Raw genomic sequence first — 13,756 nt, 5'->3', positions numbered from 1 at the left:
ACTTCCAAATAGATTAAAAACCTGGGCAATGCACTTCCCACCCTGCTATTTTTAACTTTGGTTTCAATCAGAAGTATGAGAAACATTTATTTAGTCCTGAAGAAAGAGATTGCAAATATATTTTTAGCTTAATACATCTGCTTTTGGATCAAGTGTTTGACTTCTTTCAAACACAGCTGGTGGAATGATTAGTAAATCTGTCACTCAATGGGGGGACTTTCAGCAAATTTCTTGCTGTCCCCCAGCAACCTGAATGGTAAAGGCCTGAAGTCAGAGCTGTGGAAGAGTGAGTAGATATGCCTGATAGGGAAACCATCCCAGGGAAGTGGCTTACAGATCAGTGGAGGAAACATCCATTACCTCTGCAGCATTTAGAAATTTTCAGATGTCAGAGCGTGGACGTTCAAAAGACTCATTTTTTCCTTTGCAGATGAAATTGCACTTTCCCAACAATATTCTCGCAGTTAGTTATTTCCTTCTTCTGAGTCCTCTGTATCCTTCAGCATTTTTCCAAATGAAAAAGAGGATAGCAAGGATGACTATTTTAAAAGAATTTCCATTCTCCCCTGGCTGCCACATTTTGGTTGCCATGGAAGTGCGCAAACTCCAAAGGGGACTGTTTAGTTAGATATTGTGCAATTTGTCAAGCTGCTCCTCTGGTGAGTCACCTTCCCTGGTTAAGTGCATTTCAGAAATAAGTGTGGTCATCAGTTCCTGGTGATTTGCAAGTACTGCTGTTACCCTGTGACCTGAATTTCCTCTCCCTGGACATAATTAACTCTGCCAGGCAGAGAGAATTGCAAAATCATTTGGTACACTTTTAAAAGGAAAGAAAACTTTTCCAGAAGTTGAAATCCTAGTTTTTTACTTTTATTCTTAAAGACCAACCTCAGCTCACCAGTTCAAGCAAACTGCCAAAAAGAAATGACCCTGAGCTTTGTCCCCACGGACAAGCCCCCAGGCCTCCCGGATTAACCCCACATTGGAGAAGGAGTAGGGATGCTGAACCAACCTTGCTCCCAGCCTGGCTTGGCTGCCTTGTCCCCCAGGGCAGCCCCAGCACGAGCTGCAGGTTGCATGTGCTCTCCAAGGAAACGACAAACTGCTTCTTCCTTTATTGCAAAATGTGCCCTTTGCCTCAAGACTGCACAGTGAATCCCATCGGCAGTCAGCAGCCTGGTCTGTAGGAGCAAGTACACCGTCTCCCATGTCCCTAAAGAGGGTTTAGCAAGCCCTGCCAGCGAGCTCCACTCCATCACCCCCAGACCTTCCCGTGCAAAAAGTGCGAGGAAAAAAAAAAGCACAAATCTTTCCTCATTGCTCACGGAACTTCCGCCTTGGCAGAGCTTGCACAGCTCTCCAGTGACTTTCCAGGACAAATTAAATCCTGTTTAAGGTTATAATGGGTACCGCAAGGATGGCACCAGAACGGTGCATCAGGCCAGAAAGACAGGCAGATGCTTGGAGTGTCAGAGAAGACTCTTACTGACATCAAGAAGAGTTGCCAAATAAACACCGAGGCTCAGCCTTCATTTCAGGAAGGAATTAAAATCCTTTTAATTGCTAAATGCAGCTGGTTCTAATTTCCCTAGTTCTAAATTTTTAGCAAAATATATAAGTACCCTGCAAATGTAAGTTAACAAAGGACAGAACAGAAATAATTCCCTTGAAACAACCCGAATCAAACCTCTCACTAAAAAAAAAGAAAATTCCTAACCAATTTCTGATTTAGAGCTTGTCTAAAACCGGATAAAATCTTTCAGTACTAGGAACATCTTGATGAAATTTGAAAGTGCTGCTATTTTTCAAAATCTCTAGAGGCTAGTTGAGGAAAAAAACCCTCAACAACTTGTGGAGCAATTTTGCTGTTATTTCCATCAGCTCTATGGCTGAAGTCTCCTGTGATTTTTTCAATTGATCTAAAAAGAAATGTAAATAAACAGGAAAAATAGCAGAAGAAAATGTTCAGCATTAATTACAGGTACATAATAAATACCGTACTTGCTCTTCCACAGACAAACCGCTATGATTGAGTGCAACAGAAAGCCTGCAAAGGAGTGCAGTGAAATACAAGCCTGGCTGCACATTATATAGATCAGCCAGAGCGCACTGTTTCCATGTCACTAAAAACAAATAACGATGTCCGCCAGATGCCTATGAATAATAGATCCTATCTATCGACTGGATAGCAGCCAGCATTTATATCTCTCCTTCCCACCTCGGAGCCCACGCACTCATCACCTCTGCGAGCAAACCTCCCTAAGCAGCACGTTCCCCCCCAGGCAGGGGGTCCCTGCACCCTGCACTGCCTCCAGGTCTGGACCCTGCAGGCAAGTTAAGACCCCTTTAACTCTTTCTCCCAAGCCAGCCGAAAGGTGGATGGCACCTCGCGTCTCCTTGCACACGGTAAACACCCACGGCGTTTAGGGCACACTGGTGTGGCCCAACCATTTCCCAGCAGTGGTCCCCTACGGCACCTTGCGCAGACCGGCACCGAGTCTCCTCTTGCTCGTGCATCCCTGCTGGTGCTCTTGAAACGTCCCCCCTCAAGTCTGGCTCTCTCCTAGACGCAGGCTGTGATGAAAGCTTCATCCATCATTTCACATCCAGCGCAGGATGAGCAGAGCATCTCCAGTACTGTTCTCAATCATCTAGATTATAATAAGTAATTTCAAGCTGTGTCGTCCAGGTATCCTGACATGATACCCTATCGTGCCATGATATGACTATACATTTCCCTTCTACTCATGGTACGTTTTGATCTGAACCCAAACTATATGTGTTTTGTTTCCACAACACAGTATAAAGAGAGCCCCCATGAAGCTGGGTTTATTTTTGGAGATCTCTGTTTAATTTCCCTCTGGGAGGGCACAAAGGGTGGCTGCATTTACCGGGTGATATTTATCCTCCTTTCAAACTCCAGTGGGGACAAGACTTCTATAGTTACTCAGCTGAGAGAAACTGTGTTTATTCTGTCTCATGGTATTGTCAAAAGAAGAATAAATGCCTTTCTGGAAGATCTGTTTTAGCCAAATGTATTTCATTTTAGTCAAACATAAGTTTTCTGAGTCACAGGAAGAGTAACTGGATTAAATTTAATAGTCTCCAATATACAGGAAGTCTCTTTTGGGCTCAAACCATATGAAGCAACACATTTTGTGATAACAAAAAATAGAAGATCAAGCTAGGAAGCTGACAAGAGAAATATATATTTTCCTCCCTGCTTTTTTATACTTTTCACAACAATCAAATAATTTATTTTCTAGAAAATGATGAGGCAGATGAAAAATTGAGATGCCTCATTTTGCTGCAGAGGAGGTCGGCAAGTCCAGATGTCCCCTCGGTCTCTTTCCCAAAGGCCTCGGGTCCATCCTGAGCGAGGAATGGTAGCAACGCGCTGGATGTTAGCGAGGTCCCACTCTCCACAGCTGCTACACACTGGGGTTATTTTAAGCTCTGAAGACAATTTATCAAATTACATTTCTGAAAAATGGTACAATGTGAGTCATATTTACTTCACATTTCTCTTGCTGCAGGCTCTCGCTATTGGCTGCGGGATATTTATTACCTCTGATGCCTGCTCTGCGAATCGCCTTTCTGGGTCTGTATTTCACATTTAATGAGTGCTTTTGCAATTTCATGACTGTTTTCTGAAGTTAAGGTAGCACTTTGCAAAGCCTAATGGTTTACGGCCCGTTTCAGACTTCACTGATTTCTGCCTGTTACTATGTACATGAAACTACTCAACTCCAAAATGCTGCTTCTCCCCCATTCTGCTGTGTATCAGCCAGTACTTTGAAAGCACAGACTTTAAGGGCAACGACAGGGACCAGCTCACCTCAACCAGGACAAATTAGTCCACGTAGTGGTGACTGAACCACATCCAGCGGAGCCACTGGTGAGTGATGGTGCAGAAGGGGGACCGCACGCTCCAGTGGGAAACGTCCAAGAGCTCACAGTCTCCTTTGGGTGACGCTATGTACCTACGATCGAGTCATTCCGTTTGTGGCTTAGGAAGGATGGATTCCTTGCTCGTGATCCTGTTGGAGCATCCAAAGGCACGACACAGACTGCCACTGGCTCCGGCTGGGACTCTCCGTGACGGGTTACTGCCTGGCTTTTGTCACACTCATCCAGCCTATGCCTAGACCAGAGCTTCAAGGACACGAGTCGACCTCATGCCCAGCAGCTTCACTCCTCGGGAGAAGAGGCTATGAGCACATAACCCGCAGCTACGCTCTCTCTTGGCCGTCCGCAGGTCATCGAATTCACACTGTATCTTTAAAGTACTTGGTGGGTTGTGACCAGCATACTTAAGAGCCTGATTAAAGTTCTGGCTAGTAAGAATGTCCTTAAAAAGGACGCCAGTTTCCTTCAAAAGCAAATTTTTGTCTCTGTGGGGAACCGAAGTTCCCTGGGGACTGGTCTGAGACTGAGGAACACACATTTACAAGAGCAAGGAGTTGCTGCAAACCTCACCACCCACTGTGCTGAGTGATGTGTCTGCAGTTTTGATCTTACATTTTATTTATGATAAATACATAGTGGCATATGCGCTTAAAACAAGCATGCTCTGGAAAAAAAAAAACCAAACCTCCAGACAAATTTCCCCTACTCCTTCCCAAAACAAAACTGAAATAAACAACCCAAAACCTCTACAAAAACAAAATACACCCCTGCACTTGCTCCTTCCTGCTGGGGAAAGAATGACAGAACAGATGTATAACAGAAGCTATTTATGCTGGTTAATACTTTACTGGGGAAATGCCGAGAGATTGTAGTGGTAAGTTTAGAAACAACCATATAGGAAATATATTGGAATAGAGCAGATCCCCACCTGCCCACAATGTCGTTCTACCAAGCATTCATTTCTAAGTGATGTGTCACAGAAATCCTGCACTAGGTTCGTGTGAAAAATACATGTGAAATACAGAGCGTGCTCAGCGCCTTTCTGTACAACAACATCCTACGGAAATTCTCACTCTTCTGCTTCCTCCTTGCTTTCACATTTCACAGAAATGTCCCCCTCCACTTGCAACCATCTCAAAGAGCTGTATTCAGAGTACTGAGAGTTATAATAATTCCTATACTTTGTTTTTCAAATTTTCTGACAATTATTTGTAGTCAGAAAGTGCCCTTGTGCTCCATGGGAAAATATTGGTTTCAATGAAATTGTAATTTTCATTATCAGGATGATCAAATTAACAACATTAAAATAACAATGACAGCATCATTCTCATTTCCCATTTCAAAGCAAAATAAAACAACACTTTGAAATGGTGATTCAAAGCATGTTGTTTAGCTAGAGCAAATCTTGTTGTTTGAATCAAACCCACTGATCTTTCCCTGACTCTTTTTATTAAAGATGTTTCCAAATTTGCTATTCTGCAAAGTCTCAGCTTTTCACCTCTCCACGCTTCTTCTTGGAACAGACACTGGCTATTGAAATGTCCCCAGAGGAAGACATTCTCTTTCCTAAATAAGAATAATGATGACAAGAACAACAATGAGAACGAAAAACACAATAACCTGATCCTAACGCATGGGGCTGAGTTACAAGACAGTGATAAAGTTGAAATTCCCTCTGCTGGGAAGACTTTCTGAATGCTCCACCTGGACTCTTACTAATCAATGATCAGATAGTAAAACATATTCATAAAAGCTGTCACTATCAAAGGGCCTTGCAGGCTCTTATTTCCCCCCTATCCCAAGCGCATTAGTGTTTGGACAAATTGGCATCCCATCGCCAAGAAGCTGGTGCCTGGCCTCGTCCCGCCGGAGCTGTGCTGAGCTGCGCAGAGTTATCTCCGCTCGCCGATGGAGTTGTGTCGCCTTCTCGTCCCCTGAGCTTTGATGCCAGCCCAGCGTGCAGGAAATTAACTTCTGCCTACTGTGTTCATCCACAAGACACGTATCTGCTGAAATTTCCTTTGAAAAGAAGGGAGGCAAAGCCCAAAAAAGGAAGGGTGGGGAAAAAAAGAAAACAAAAGGCCTCTTTGCTGTCTACTTTTATCAGAGCATCACTTCAGATGTCACCATGGCATGTAAATACAGAAAATGCATATACTGTCTGTAAATTCATTCTTGTGACTGGCAGCACCTCTGGTTTAAGTCCAACCTGGCCAAAAATATACTTAGCCTAAACTGGGACAAGTTTGCCTCTCAGAGGGAGTGAGCAAGAGCTGTGTCCTGCAGCGTCTAGCAGCTTTGGTGCTTGACCTGTCCACGTGCTTTCCCTCCAACCAACATCCAGAGCAGACCTCTTGGGAGTGATGGATACATACGATCCACATCCCAAGCCACAGCTCATTAACCCTTTTTCAGCCTTATAAACCCTAAGTATCTCTGCCCTGAACTCAAAACACTAGAGGTGTCAAACACCTTATCCCTGGCTCATCTCTGATCCTGCCTCACGTGAATATACACATACCACATGAAAGATCCCTCAGTTATTACGACATTACTTACCGGACATATAATTTCTGCAAATAAATAAGAAATTCTATCAGAGTCCTGCTTGCAGCTATTTGGTTCCTATGCTTTTAATTCTTTTTCTTTTCTTTTTGAATGCCTTTGTATGAACAAGGCTTTGAGAAGAAATGTGTATCATGGGCTCCTGCAGTAGGCAAAATCTCTGTCATAAGACTTGTGCGAATATAGGCCGCTAAAATGAAGGAGGTATTTCCAGACATTATTTACAAATAAATCTCTGCTGCTGTCTCTATCACAGATTTACATCTTCTGCATTTCATGCAGTTTTCCAGCCACCTTATATTGTGCCAGCTTTTCCAAGAAAAATTATCTAAAAGTAATCACAAGAGTCATTCACCAAAAAGTCCCTTTAGGAACCCTTTGGACTTTGGGTCCTACTGAACTTTCAGGCAGCAGAACTATTGACTGAAATGGGAATTATAAGGAAAACTCGCTACTTCTCTGACCTTTCTAAAGGCCAATGATACTTTAAGCCACTCGGTGTGCTCCATAATCTTTGGCACAGACCATATAACCTTTCATTGGGCACCTACTGTATTATTTCTCCTTACTTTACTGGAATTTTATAGCTTCCCTATAATGCTAGATGATCTTGTTTCTCACAGCAACAAAATGACTGACAAAAATTGATTGCAGTTGGGTAGCTTTAGAAAATCCTGTTTGCATTTCTGTAAATTCCCTCAAAAGAACTCCCTAGGATAAATTTAGAATGGTATTTTTATGGTCTCAAATTTGAAGTCCCCAGTTCACAGCTGAGAGACCTGTGAACCCTTGGGTCCTTTCTGAACCTGTGATTCACAAAACTACACTGTGGTTCAGGAATGAAGGTCAAAGTAAAACCTGTTCAGCTCCAAAGCACGTAGAAAGATTAAACCATATGAACTGGAAGAAGGTTCATTGGGGAAGGCAACCCACCTTGGAGAAATATCACATCCCTGCTGCATGAAAGCTCCTAGGGAGAACCAAAGACTGTTGAATATCCCAAACTCATTCGTCTGGTCATTGGCCGGCTGGTCCCGTCCTTCCTCGAATTCCTCAGTGTGCCACTCGTAAGGGCTGAAGCGACTCACCAGGAAGAGGACAACGCTCACTCCAATGTAGGCAAAAACAATGCACATCCATATCTCGTAAGCCAAAGGATCCAGAAAGGAAAAAACTCCTGGTTTGGACTTCTGAGGTTTTTTTATCATGATAGAGATACCTAAGCTCATGAACGGTTTGGAAAAGTCTATAACTTCTTCTCGAACCAGAGTGATGGTTAATGGTGCCACAGCCACATCTGCCCTCTGAAAAGGAGAGACAGAAAAGAGATTTGCATTCTGGGGATAAAATATACCTACTAACTCCAGCTTACGTTCCTTTGCTCTCTGTTTACCCCTGCTACCTCAGAAGAAATCAGACGAAACCAATTGCAAGAGAAATGTTAAAAAGGAACAGCCCATAATATTGGTGGATTATTTCCATTTTATCACTACTGATTACCAGTTCTGTTCTGAAATCACAGCGTTTTCCTTTTGCAGCCACCTAACTCTTCTTGTCTGATTTATCCACTGATGTCACAGTCTGATGCAGATGATTTTTGCTAAAAGAGCTTTATCATCCAGACATCAAAAGAGGCAAGGAAAGGCCAATTGCCTGAAAAAGGATGCCAGGATGTTTACTTCCATCAGGAACTGCTTTTTGATTGCATAACTGATGCAGGAGAAGAGGAAAAATGTTCCAGTGACACTGATGTGCACTCTCCACTTATTTTACAATCCGTCTTGAAAATGGAAAGGGAAATGCATTGAAATGGCTGTCGGCATATACTGTGAAACTACCAGCAGGAGACAGATCATCCCCCGCTCCAACACAGTAACACAGAGGCTTGGGCACTGATGCTTCCTACACCAATTTCCCCTTTCCCTACAAGGGAAAAATAGACCCCTCTGAAGGATGACCTGAACACCACAGATTGTGAATTACCAGACCGAACCAGGTTTAGAAGTGCAGGGTGCAGGTGTATATCTGATATGATGAAAATGAGTGGCTAGGCAGAAAGTAGTCTAGTCCTATTGTTCACCAGTCATATGCTGAGTGTTTGAAATCTTATACTTCTTTCATCCTGTCATTATCATGCAAATATAAAATAGAGTAAAATTTGGAGATTCTACCCAGGGGAAAGTTTGACCTTTCAATACTTGTTCTTCCAAAAATGGAAAGAAAAAGAATCTTGGAACTGTTGAAAGGAAACATTTTGACATTTCCATAGGCACAAAATGTGCTGCCCCTTCCTAAATTAAAATGTTTTACTTGGGCTGATTATTTGCATTATCAGAGCTGCAGTCCTCAAGACAGCTCAGGCTGACAGAAGGCAGGGCTTCTTCTTTCGGGCTTGAAAGTGTTCTCAAGTACCAAGGGCAAAAGACAATGGACAAGGTTGGAAACTCACCCCATAAACAAGTTCTCCCACCATGCCGTTCCACGTTTTGGTGTCAGGGTCCCGGGCTCCGTACTTCCCATCTCTGACGATCTCCAGTCTGTAGTGGTAGCCAACATGCTTCGCGATCTCAGCAGCCAGCTCCACACAGTAGCCTTCGTACCTCTCATTGCCTTCAAACTGGTTGGCATTCTTCTTGAGCATCACATACGGGTCTTCCTGGCACAGAGAAGACCAATATTGAGCCACGCTCCACATTCTAGAGATGCACATCAGGGGCTCGGACTGGAGCCCAGTCTGCAGCTTCTGGTCCCCTTGAAAAGCTCTAGCTTTGTGTTCCTGTACCACAGGGCACAGTCAACACACAGTGGGCTTATTTTAGAAGGTTCGAAGTGTGTTTTTTATTGCGGTATTTTCTATTTATTCATGCAAAATCTGTGTGCAGCTTCTGCGGTGATGGGCCTGAGGGGAATGGAGGAGCTGGGGGAATTTGGGCAATAAACCTTTCAGTGCAGTTCTGCAAGGGCTATTTAGTGCATCTGAGCTGTGAGTTTTTAAAGGCGTGTCTGCCTATGTGTGCACAGGCAGAATCAAATCTGCTAAACAGGAGAGAACCTTAAGCTGTTTAACTCAGATTGGGTATTGTGTCTTCTCTGTAGACTCACAGTAAGCATTCAACAAACAAGTTAGTAAACTTTCATGTTTCTGCAGGGTAAGCGTATACAATGACACAATTCATGATACCATACATTATGGGGCACCTATTATTCCTTCATGATTATAGTGGAGATTTGTTTTTAAAGCTATGATTCATCCTCTCTGCACAATGCAGGTTATCCTTCCCAAAATTACAGCCCCCATTCTGTAGGCTAAATACAAAGCACAGGTATAATGTTTCTAATTTACCTATGCTGATGCCTCTACTGTCTTGTCATAATCTTTTGTATTTTCTACAGTTAAGCATGAGAACTCTTTAATACCTATTTAATTAGTCACAGCAATTTTCAGATACCTTTATGGACCTGGCAGGAAACAGTAAGTGCTGTTGTTATTATTATTATTATTATTGTTATTGCTATTATAAAAATGATATAGTACAAAGGAGGGCACACAAGGGGGAAAGGGGAGTCTGCACATCAGGGAGATGGGGGAGAGGGAAAGCTGGGGTAGAAGTCACAGCACTTACTAGGATAGTTGTGACTATGTAAGTCCTGTTCTGGAGGCTTGTAGACTCATTGCCACTTTGAGTATCTATAGCTGCTGGAACCAACTTCTCATCTTCATTCCAATAACCAATCTGCCAAATACAAAATCAGAATATGTCATTGATATCTCTTTGTAATATTAACCAAGATATGGTAACAGGGTCATCCAAGCAGGATCAGTTCTCTCTGTATTTTCATACCCAACCAGAGATCTCTCCTCCTGATTCTTGATGTCTTTTGGAACTTCCCCATCCCACTGTACCTCCAGCCTGAAAATAATGTGCATGAAACGCTACAGTAGCAGAGTGCTTGTATGCACACAAAAACATTTAGCACAAGGTACTGGCAGATTATTGCCATCCCCTGCCTCATCCTAAGAGTTCACACTGCCCCTGTGTGACTTCTGAATATTTTTCTAATGGTGAGCAGGCCTGCTGCATGTCCAGATGCTACAGGGTGATAAAATGCTATCCTGCAGCTGAAATCCTGCATGAACGTAGGACTAACTCTTAGGACATCTTGAGACAACAGGACAAAAAAAATCAAGTGAGAACAAAACAACAACCCTGGCCAATGTCGAAAAATTTGGGGTTATGAATAAACTGAACAGTTGTAATGGGAAGAACTCTCATGTTAAGTTGTGCTTATTAATAATCAGGGATTTGGGCTGATCTATTACTGCTTGCAGGTAAAGCAGAGTGCCACCGAATATCACTAGGAAGATCATTGTTGAGGTTATCCACTTTGAGGGCTTGATTTTATAAGAGGTTTTCCATCACCTCATGTAAGTATGAAGTTGCCTGAGCTCTGCTCATGTGAAAGGAATATCTTATCACAGTAAATGGGAAAGGGTATTAACACAGGGCACAACCAGGAGCTGCTGATGGCAGATTAGAGATCATAACAGCTCAGGAGAAAAAAATCTATGCAGTCTTCTCTCTTCATTGCACAGACAAAAAGAGAGTGAGGAAAGAGCTTCCAAGGCTCTGCCCTAGGGCAACATAAATGGAGACACGTGTGTTTGTTTTGCACCTCTAACCTGGTGGATCTAAGTTACCATGTGCCTCATGGCAGTGATGTACATGTCTTCCAAACAACTCTAATTTCTGTCAGTAAATACACAGCAAAATCAAGACGTTTAGCCATTCTCCTTCTTCTCCTCTAGACTCTCTCCAGATTGTCAACCTCTTGAAGTTCAGAGCCCCAAACTGGACATAATACTGCATTTGTCCTCTTATGAATACCACGTAGAGGAGGAAGACCGCATTGTATGTCTTCAAAATGACACTATTTTATTTCTTAATGAGAAATTTGCCTTTTTTTTTGCTTGACTGTGATGCGCTCTAATCTCACATCAGCTGCTCCCAGGTGTAAGTATAAATTGGGGGTAGGGGCTGTAAATGTGGAACTTTCACCATTTGCAGTTTTTCTTAGTTTCAAACAAGTATTTTATTTTTTCATGGGATTGAGGGGGTGCAGGGGGATTCCAGTGAATGCCCCATTCCAAAATATTTAGTAGCTCTCCTTTACCTCCTTTACTGAGTTACTCTTTGTTCTTCAAATAGGTAGTATCTAAAGTGGGACATAAGCACACGGAGTCAGATTTTCAAAAGGATTAGTGTTTTGGGAGCTCGACACCCCTGAACAAGGCAAGATTTTTCAAAGTGCTTGGTATATAGAAAGGGATCAAGACTCCAGAACAGCACAAATGTCTGTGTAGCTATCAGGACATGGGTAGTGGTAAAGCTCTTGTCACTTCAAGGAGAGCAGAATTAGGTCAACATAAAGGGTTCACCTACACTGGCTGGGGCAGACAGCTTTTGCCTGGCTCTGCTTTGGCTCATCCTTGGAAAAGAAAAGCAGGAGAGCAAAAAACAGACAGCCGAGTAGCTGGGCCTGAGCCAATGTGCCCTGCCAATAGCAAGGCTGAGTTGGCCAAGCTTTTACTATCGTGGAAATCCCTGCCCCACAGCTGAGATGCCCTCGTTGCTCTTGATAATTGCTTCCGTATGTTGTATTTTCTTAGTAATATACCATGAGTTCTCCCTAGTGCTTGGCTTTGCTCATGCAGAGAGCTGGGAATGCACTCGTGATGCCACATGCAAGCCTACATGAACAGAAATGTCTGCTGAGACCTAACCACACCATAACTCGAACACCAGGCTGGTGCCTGACGCAGGATCCCAGGTCGCTCTCTACTTTACCTTTCTGATCCCATCATGTTTCATCTCAATCACGTGGAGGGTGTAGTTGGTCCTCCGTCCCTTCTCGTTAAACTGAACGTTGCCAGACAATCCTTCAAAACGGACCTTAAAGACATAAATATCAACGAGGAGAGCAAATTGGTCAGCGTCTCACGTGGTGGTGATTCGGCAGCAGTAAGAGGGGAGGGGAGGAAGGATGGAGAGTGCGGTCACGTCTCTCAGATCCATGCAGGAGAGAGAGGACACCTACCTGACACTGGGCTTTCACTTGGGTTCACTCTCTACAGCATGCCTGGCCAGGTGCACAGCCATTCTCTTAACTTACCCCTTCTTTTAAAAAACCTTTGTCTTACAACTTAGTGGTCTGTTACTGAGCTCAGCAATGCATAAGAGCTAGATCACATGTGTGAGGCCACCACCTCTTGGGATGTGACAGTGAGCTAAATCAGCTCTGAACTCCTTGAGTTTTGTGGTTTTTTGTATTTTCTAAATCTGACCTCGAGTCAGGATTTGGTAAAGAATTTGTCAGTTCAAATCAGGAACTGTATTTAGAGGAAATATGAAACCATGGCCACAGCTACCAGCTGCAGTCTTTTGATAGAGAGGAGTCTATCAGTTAACAAGCAAATTCAATTACCTCTGCACCAGCCTAATAAAACCTGACAATTTAGTATTGTAAATGAAATTTGCATAGTAAACTTTGAATCATAAATCTCTGCTGATAACACTGCCGAGCTGAAGAGCGTTGCTCACATCGCACCCCAGGTCCTGAACTTCTCTTCTCAGCATGGCCATTTGACTTGCTGCAAAAGTGCCCAGCCTGGCGTGGAGAAGGGCTTCCAACTGGAGTCACATACAGTGTGTGGGGAGCAGGCAGCGGGGACCAGGAACGTGGGAAAAGGAGTGCAAATTTGGGTCTCCATACAGACCACCTGGAGAAGTGCTCATGCCACTGGATGGGGAATGAAAGGTTTGTTCTCAGCCTTTCCATTTGCTTTGGACAAATCTGTTGTCCCTACAACTGAAGTCTTCCCACATGCAAAATGGGAACAGGTATTTAGCAGCCTTTTTAAGTACTCTGAGATCCTCAGAATAAAGACCCGTGGTGAGGAAATGAGGATATATCATTACAGAGGAAATCTGTTGCTAATCTGCTTAAACTGTGTTTGTTTTCCAGCTATTATCGCAAAGGTTTGTCATGAAAATGAACATCTGCCAGTATTTTCTGAAGCTCCTTCAAGTCAAGAGATATTCCTGGTGACATTTGGAGAAACATGCTTTTTCCTTCTCACAAGACACAACGTGCCCATAAAAAAAAAAGATGCACTAGAAAAGCACTATTGTCTTAAGCACTCCCCTGCCTGCTTTTTCATGGCCCCTTTGGTTTTCTTTTTAGGTCCTGACCAATTCTGAAGCTGAAGTCACAGGTGCTCATG

The 13,756-nt window shown here is 43.3% G+C and overlaps 1 protein-coding gene across 4 annotated transcripts in view; it reads right to left on the bottom strand.

Annotated features, from left to right (window-relative positions):
- The window catches only part of GRIA1 (glutamate ionotropic receptor AMPA type subunit 1), a 125,918-nt gene that overhangs the window by 27,668 nt on the left and 84,494 nt on the right, over positions 1-13,756 (bottom strand). For all 4 annotated transcript variants that reach the window (XM_075057041.1, XM_075057042.1, XM_075057043.1 and 1 more), the window contains 4 exons: positions 12,321-12,425; positions 10,098-10,208; positions 8,924-9,130; positions 7,408-7,778 (listed from right to left, as the gene is read on the bottom strand). In XM_075057041.1, the coding sequence (XP_074913142.1) occupies positions 7,408-7,778; positions 8,924-9,130; positions 10,098-10,208; positions 12,321-12,425 (794 nt within the window). The remainder of the gene's footprint in view (positions 1-7,407; positions 7,779-8,923; positions 9,131-10,097; positions 10,209-12,320; positions 12,426-13,756) is intronic.

The sequence above is a fragment of the Buteo buteo genome, chromosome 24 (genome assembly GCF_964188355.1).
Source record: "Buteo buteo chromosome 24, bButBut1.hap1.1, whole genome shotgun sequence".
Classification (NCBI taxonomy): domain Eukaryota; kingdom Metazoa; phylum Chordata; class Aves; order Accipitriformes; family Accipitridae; genus Buteo; species Buteo buteo.
This window is presented reverse-complemented; position numbering and strand designations above follow the sequence as displayed.